The 8,438-nt window shown below is 45.9% G+C and overlaps 1 protein-coding gene across 1 annotated transcript; it reads right to left on the bottom strand.

The window, feature by feature from the left end:
* Nucleotides 1–935: 935 nt before the first annotated feature.
* On the bottom strand, nt 936–3,867 carry LOC119266692 (fruit protein pKIWI502-like). The gene is made up of 5 exons (XM_037547945.1): nt 3,304–3,867; nt 2,386–2,485; nt 2,215–2,310; nt 2,057–2,137; nt 936–1,559 (listed from the first exon to the last, which is right to left on the bottom strand). The coding sequence occupies exons 1-5, from the start codon at nt 3,807–3,809 to the stop codon at nt 1,497–1,499; spliced, it is 846 nt and encodes a 281-aa protein (XP_037403842.1). The 5' UTR covers nt 3,810–3,867; the 3' UTR covers nt 936–1,496.
* Between the last annotated feature and the right edge of the window lie 4,571 nt (nt 3,868–8,438).

The following is an 8,438-nucleotide window of genomic DNA, read 5'->3' as shown; positions in this document are numbered from 1 at the left end:
CGACTTTTCTACAGGTTCGGTCGAGAAACTGAACTCCGTTGCAGGTGAAGCTTACTCCAGCAATCGTATCAAGGCATAAATTAGAGATCACAGCTTATTAACCCCAAATAAAAAAGAGCTCATTCATCAGTGCACTAGCTATTGAGTTAGATCTGCAGCCATTACTCATCTGCAGGTTAAAGAAGAGGAACTGGTGCTCACATTAATCTGCAGCCACAATTCATTGGGCATGAACTGGAGAAACAAGCCGAGGTTGTGGTGGTGGACTTGTGGTGGGGTGGAGGAGAGAACCAACCTGGCTCGAAGAAGGATGACGACCGCCGGGTCCTCGCTGTCCATGGGAGAGCTTTGAAGTGGGGTCTTGGGGACCGGAGAAGGATGACCGCTGGGCCGTCGTCGTCGCCGCCGCGGCCATCGCTTTGGAACCGTCGCCGGAGGAAGGTGGAGGCGCTGCTCTCTGCCGCTAGCGCCGTCGCCTCGTGGGTTTTCTCCCCGACCCCTGGAGGCGTGGATTGTTTCTCCGCGGAAATGACGGGGATCGGGGAGGAAAGCCCGTGGTGGGGGAGCGACCAAATGCGCCGTGGGCTTTCCCCGGGCTGACTTGCCCCATGGGTTGCATGCCCTGGTTTTCGACGGGGATCCCGGAGGGATACCTGACAACCAAACGAGCCCTAATGGGAGTAGAGAAGCAGCATGTGGGTGCACACCACCTGGAATACTGCAGGACAATGCAGAATGTGTAGAACTGGTTTGCTCAAAAGCCCCGAAAGGGTGCATATGATAGGTGTTGGCTGCTCACCTATGACAAGGCTAACAAATCCTTTGGATCAACATAAACTAACACGCCAGGAATACAATAAAACGATTGCACAACGCAGTGAGATTCATATTGCACAACTATCATTGACCGCATCCAAGATATGGCACAGATAAAATTCAGTTGGGTCATAGAACAAAACCCTTTTTCATGTATTGTTTTTGTCGTCAGTGGAGAAAGCTGTTTCCACAATACATCCAGGCACACTGCCAGTTGAGAGAATAGGGCTCCAAATACATCCAGGCAATTCCAAAAAATATTACAACCTTCAAATATACCAAAATTTCACGGCAGAAACACTTGCAGCCGCTTATATCTGAAGGCATACAAACTAAAAAATGATTTTACTAACTTACAACCAATGTCCCCTATTGAGCCCCCTTCTACTTTTCTGGAAAGGGGCTTTTCGAGTGCATCAGCACCTTCCAGGGGAATGCTGTCTCAGGGCACCACCAAGCCTTTTCTTCTTTCTTGAGATTAATATATCAGGATATCAACATCCAATGGTTGATGGGCAACACGCAGCGTGAAGGAAAATGAGTTGCCCTTATTTGTTAGTATGTAGCAGTATCTTTTTCACGACCCTAAGTCGCATCACATTTGCTGTAAACAAGAGCCACTAGATTGTGGTGGTAGGTGTACAACAGCCAAAAGGGCAAGATACGTGTTCTAGTGAAACTCAGAAGTTTGTTAGGATTTTATCTTTGGACATACCATCAGCAACAAGAGCTCTAGTAATTTCCTGCAAAAATTATCATAAATGAAGATCAGCTATGAGTATACAAAGATGCCACCAATTTTAGAAGAAATGGAGTTCTACTATAGAATAGCAACAGTCGGCATTAATGCAGGTTTCAGTTTCAACGCTGTCTTTAATTCTTACTCTATTTGTACAGCCAATTGCTAGGTCTGGGCAGCAAATTTGTACTGGTACTCTCTTAGCCTATAAATGTGGCCTCAAACATAAGGTATTAACAATAAATCCAGAGCAGTAACGGTAATGTCCCGCAAAAGACAATGGCACACTGGTGTCTATATTTTATAAGTAGTTTGGTTTCATCTTGAGAAAGTTTAAACTGACCATGGATTTGCCAGAAGGGTATGTTTCTGATGTACCGATGTCTAAAATAACACAACACATGCAGCATCTAACGTATAGAAAGCATTGAGACACGTGAATGGAGATGGATTTGGCAACCTGTATCATTAGCTACAAAAGTTAGAAATGAGAATATATACCTCAGTCATCTGTTTATGTCCACACAAAATCGCTCCCGTCGATGATGGATTTATAACCTTCTTTGCCCTTGAAAAGGCATTCTGAAAACGCAAAATAAATAAGAATAAGGTAACCTGGTGAGCTAAGAACAGCCGAAAAGGAAAAATGATAACGGTACCTGAACATAGCCTCGCTGGCCAGTCCACTGATCATCTGGTCTAGAGAGAACAGGTATAATTTTTATTCCTCTCGATTCCCAGTCACTGAACCTTTCCTGTCAGAGCAGAGTTTCCAGCCGTTACATAAAGCAGATTGTACTTCTAAAATGTAACTTTAGACTGAGATATACCTGATAAGCCATCCTTTGAAGGTTTCTAACCCCATAAAAGAGGCTTACATCGATCTTCTCATTTTCACCAAAACCTGACTCAATGAGTGACCGGATTGGACTGCCACACATAAATGTAAAAAGAAGATAACATGAGCAGACTTACACACTCCAATGAAATCTATCTTCTCAAAATGCACTTTCCACATCACTGATAAATTTGAGATGGCAATTACGTTCGCCTAAACGGTGGATTGGTGTGTGGATGCAATATATGTAGAGTGCAGAATTTGAGATGTACTAACAATCCAACTCAACAAAAATAGATAAAACTATTCATGGATGCTCATCCAATCGAAATGAAAGAACAATAAAATCAAGGAGAAGGTCATCACCCATCAACCACATGGCATGTGGAATGTGCCAGTCTGAAACTGATTATGTTGTTACCAAGCAACTCAATCGTTGTATTTGAAGCAAAGATGGAAAAAACCCTGATGAAACATTGTACTACAGTGGTGCTATCTATATCATTGCCATGGCTGGGGACCAAGTCTTTGCTGTCCTGGATGTGATCTATTTTTTGTATATGATCTGTAGGTGTTTTGCCAGATTGCTGTTCTAATGTAGTGCGGTGTTGCATTCCTTAGATGTGGTCCAGATGTCCAGAAATGTAGGTCGTTTTCCTTCCCTGATGCGTGTGTTTGCATCGATGTTGGGGACTGTTTGTAATGCTGTGTTACTCTGTTCGTGACTCCATTTTCTTAGTAATGGAAATGGGGGCCGTGTGGCCCTTTGATCGAAAATATCTAGATCATTGGCTCTAAGATTGAACAATTGTGATGTATCTATGATACAATTGACGCAGGTTTGACAAATATCATGGATGCGTAAGAAACAAGTGAAGAATTGTACAGAAGCAGAGGGGGAGTAAGGCACCTGATCCCGGATCCGGTGGCGAAGACGAGGACGTCGCGGGCGTCGGCGATCCTGGTTACCTCGAACCCGCGGCCGACGACGCTGCCCCCTACGGGAACGAGGTCACCGGGCCGGAGGTCGCAGAGGCGCGCGGAGGGGGTGCCGGGAAGGCGCTTGACGAGGAAATCGAACGATTTGGGCGAGGACCCCGAGGACGAGGAGGCCGGGGGAGGGGAGGAGATGGCGAGGAAGATGGGGTAGGGGGCGGACGGGAGGCGGAAGGGGAGGAACTGGCCGGCGGCGACGTGGGAGGCGAGGAGGGGCCCGTGGGCGGAGAGGTCGAGGGAGACGTGGAAGAGGGAGGCGTCGGCGGTGGCCGCGCGCACCGAGGCGACGGGCGCCTCCGTCCACTCGGTCGGGGCGGGGGGCGGGGCCGGGGACGCGAGCGCCGCGGCAGCGTGGGAGAGGACTCGCAGGTGGTGCGGCCGGAGTAGGTGGAGGTGCCGCGGCGGCGACCGGAGGAGCATCGGGGCGGCGGGAGGCGGCCGGCCGATGCGGGGAGGAGGAGGGGGGAAGCTGCCGGATCTCGGTGGCCTCCCGCGAGGCAGGCGGCGTTGGTGTATACGCACGTGCGCATGTTTGATTTCTCCTCTCCAAGTCAAAAGGGAAAATTATACTTCACCCAAAATAGAAAGCAATCTTTTTTCTTGCAATAATAATGAGTAGTACTCCCTTCAATCTACATTAATCGTCACTAATTTAACAATGATATAAACAAAATGCTTATCTACATAAGACAAAAATATAAAAAATACACTGGGGTGTTTCGCACAATGCGAACTAAATAAATTGCCATCACTTCAATAATAAAAATGCCATCCCCTAAGAATAATTTGCCATGGTACCTACACTAAAACTAATTAATAAAATTGTCATCTTTTAAATGATAAATATTTCATAGAGTAAATAATAAAAATGCCATGCTACCTACCCTAACCAGTCGTGGTCTAATTGATAAAAATCGCCATGGTCTAGCAAAATAAAAGTTTCATGCTACTTTAGTCATATAAACATGACAATTTTAGAAATTTTGTTCTTTTGGAAAAAGATGGCAAACTTTAGAGAAACCATGCCAACTTGTTTGACATGGCAATTGGGGAGTTTTTCAAAATTCTAAGTTTTGACATGTGAGTATTACACAAAAGATAGCAATATATATAGAGAGAAAAACATGTGAGTACATGGGGAAAAATGTCATCCTCTAAATAATAAAATCGACATGCTATCTACACTAAAACTACCATTGTCTAGTTAATAAAATTGACATCATTTATATAATAAAAATGCCATAGTCTAAACAATGAAAATGCCATGCTACCTATACTAGACCTACCATGGTTTAATTGATAAAAAAATGTCATAGTCTAGCAAATAAAAGTGCCAAGCTACCTTAGTCATATAAACATGCTATTTTAGGAATTTTGTTTAGAGAAACCATGCCAACTTGTTTGACATGGAAATTGAGGAGTTTTTCAAATTTTAAGTTTTGACATGTGAGTATTACACAAAAGAGGGAAATATATATAGAGAAAAACATTGCAAAAGATGGCAAAAAAGTAACTCAAAATTGTCAATGGCAAAATTTGCAAGGCGAAAAATATTGTTGTGCATCGCAAAATGTATCTAAAATTTGCGTCTATGCAGTAGGATGTCATCTAAAGTTTCTCACGGCGATAGGATCTTCGACAAAACATGTGACAGTAGAATGTCAACTGGAGTTTCAAAAAAAAGAAGTTTGTGATTTGTGGAGCTCGTCCGCGCCGTTGGGGAGCTCCAGTGATGTAGAGTCTGGGCTCATCTTGGATGACCGACTAGGTGACCTTCAACTCACTAGCGTTGCTCACCGAGACATTGTCCTACAGGCACAAGGTGTTCGTCCTCGCCGGCTCCGTGGCCTCAGCATTGTTCTGAAAATCCTGCTACCACGTGCTCCGACGGGTTTGATGACAACGGGGAAGCTAGGTTGTCGGACCGCGCCACATGAACGAAAGAGGGGGGGTCAAGTGAGACGAGAGGGGTTGCGCATCTCGCCTCGGGGCAAGTCTTAGGTACAGTCCTCCCGGCGAGAGGACCTCCATCCCATAGCGTGATCGTGTCCTGGACTAGCGGGTACTCACCATGTCATCTCCCGCCCAGGAAGGTCAGGCCGAGGTCCCGTGTGGCGGTTTTATTAGCGGGCCAATTGGAGTCGTGGGGCGATGCATACGAGGAAGATTCCGCAAGACATGGCATACAAGAGAAGGACTCCTCTCCACCGACGTAGCCGACTAGGAATCCTATTATCCTAGGTCTCCGGTACATTATATAAATCGAGGTTGGGCTAGTCGATAGGAAAATCTCAACACATCTTAGAGATGAGACACAACGATCTCATGGTAGATCAAGCCGTACTTTGTACTCCATCCACAATCAATACAACCAAAAGCAAGATGTAGGGTATTATCTCTTCGAGAGAGCCTGGACCTGGGTAAATTCATGTGTCCATTGTTGCCATCGCATCAAGGCTACTAGCTCGGGACCCCTACCCGAGATCTGCCGGATTCAACTCCATCACCGCGCCTCCTACGTACCCACCACTGCCCCCACACGTCACCTGCCACCACCACCTCTAGCACACCGCGCCTCAACCCCGCACAACGCGTCTAGATAAGACATCGGGAATCGCCAGGGAATCACCGGGAGAGGATGTCTCGGGGTGGGGAAAATGAGAGAGTACCAAATGACTGTGTGGGTGAGGGGATAAGGACCGGGAGGCGTTCGCTGGATTCGGCACACATCGTACGATTACAAAATGTTAACCCAGCATCTAGCTTCAAGCCAAGATCCGTGCTGGGAGAACGAACAATGGAAAAGGTGTTCCCTGGGGAGGACGAAAATGTGAACGTTCGCTGGATATCATTTCCCAAGAGGAAAATAGCACGGCAAAAAAAATCTATAAAGGAGTCAAAAAAAACTCCCACCTCAACTTCCCTAACCAAGTAGAATGGTCATCTAAAAAAACATATAGAATGGTTGTTTCAAACCATCCAAGACTCCTTGCCAAACACAAGAAAGCAAGCACAACCCTCTAGGGAAAAATTCCTAAAAAGAAAATGCTCAAGCAAAAACTTCTCATGTAACTGTAGAAGCCTAATTATATGTATAGCCATAAGAGTTACATGGGTGCCCTACAGTCTTTAAGGTTTGGTGGTGGTCTTTAACTCTTGATGGTGTCCGAGACTCTTTGCTAACACCATGTTTTTTTTTGCGGGGGTGGGGCATGTTGAACACACTCCCTTAAACTAGCTATGTTTGGATCTCATGGTAGCATCAAAACATTACTTTGCAAGTGACATGTGGTGCTTGCAAGGTTGATGCTTTGATGAGAAAGTAAGGGTGGGGGAAGAAGAGAATTAAACTAGGGGAAGAATGGTGGATAAGAAAGTGATGCTAAATAGAGGGAAATCATATGAAACACGTGGGAGCTCGAATGCTCTGCAAGCTCAAGCCACGATGTCCAACAGTGCATCTTCCTTCAAGCCAGATGTGGCGAGGTTGGAGGTGGATGCAATAGTAAGACAAGAGGCCAAGGGGGAAAACGAGTAAGAGAATGAGCTCCCCCACTACCAAATTTGGGAGAAGAAGATGGCACAATATTGGATTGTTGTGATGTTTCTGAAGGAAAGAAGAGGTGGGAAGGAAAGTGTGTGAGAAAAAAGATGACCAGGAAGTACAGTTTAGCCACAACATGGTTGGAATGGTGGCCTAAGGACATCTCCAATGCCTATCCTCAAACCTCCCGCATCCACGTTGTCCGGACCACGGAAGCCATCCAACGCAGGCCTGTATCAGTTCGCGGTGCGGTCCGGACGTACTTTCTCCCGCAAATCGGAGACAAACGTGATGGGGCTTTGCGGGAGTCCGGACCACTCCCAAGCCCGCTTCTAACAACACGGCCCCACCAAAACCCCTCCTCTCTCCCGCACGCGCTTCTCGCCCGAAACGGTCAGCACCGCTCCAGAGCATTTAGATTAGGTATTAATTATACCTCTAGAGCAGGACTAGCACCGCTTAGTTGATTTATATGTAATGAAATCCGTCATGTTTATATGAAATCTGGCCATGTTTGAACGAATTTCGCCCGGTTGGTTCAAATTGTTGTTAAAATGTATACGTCTATTGTTGGATGACGGCCTCCCGCATCCGTGTCCGTGGACTGGTCACCCTTATTCGCAAATGATGCGGAAGAAAATTTACGGGTCGCCATTGAAGATTCCCTAAGAGCATTGTGCCTACGCGGACGTGCGAGGCTAAAATACAGATGTAGTATCATGTACCGAGGAAGAAACCAAGGCTGTGATAGAGCGTGTAGGTGCACGTGGGCTCATTTAAAACTTCCACAACCAATAAGGACATCAAAAATATCTTTGGGAGCACCTGATAGTAATAACCTATGGCAAAAGAAAATCCCGACTATTTTGGCCGATACAAAGAAATATTACCTCAAAAGCTTATCTTAGATTTCTATGTCTAGACACATTTTAGGGTTATTTTCTTCTGGCAGATACAAACAAATCTAAGACAAAATTTTTAGGACGGATGGAGGGACTAGGAAGTTTTTCAGTACAAAAGTGCAGTGCCCATCATAAATTTTTAGCCCGTCCTATTGGTGCGGTGCAGAGGTGCCCTTTCACCTCATCAAGCAAAGATGTCAGATGTAATCAGGTGAAATAAAGAGTAGAGGGCTTTGAAAATGCAAAATATGTTGTATCATGGAGTATATATATATATGTTACACGGAAACTTGGTTTGAGGTTGTATTCAGGTATTTGGAAAACGCGCAGACAAGGAAGTCGGGCCACTTGAAATAGCTAGCAGAGCAGGGTCCAAGTACCTCCAGCTTCTTCTTTGCGAGGTTAAGACCGATCATCCACGCCTTTTTGCCGTCAAACTTCACACTGGACGTGAGGTAAACAACATGCTGGCCAGGAACAATGCTCATGGCCGGGCAAGCCGCCACGAGGTCCTTGAATGCATATCTTCTGGCTGTAACACCAACATCCGATGACGACGACGGCAACTCAGGAGGCGCGCAAGAATCATCATCATGATACAAG

This window comes from Triticum dicoccoides, chromosome 3A, assembly GCF_002162155.2.
Source record: "Triticum dicoccoides isolate Atlit2015 ecotype Zavitan chromosome 3A, WEW_v2.0, whole genome shotgun sequence".
Classification (NCBI taxonomy): Eukaryota; Viridiplantae; Streptophyta; class Magnoliopsida; order Poales; family Poaceae; genus Triticum; species Triticum dicoccoides.
This window is presented reverse-complemented; position numbering and strand designations above follow the sequence as displayed.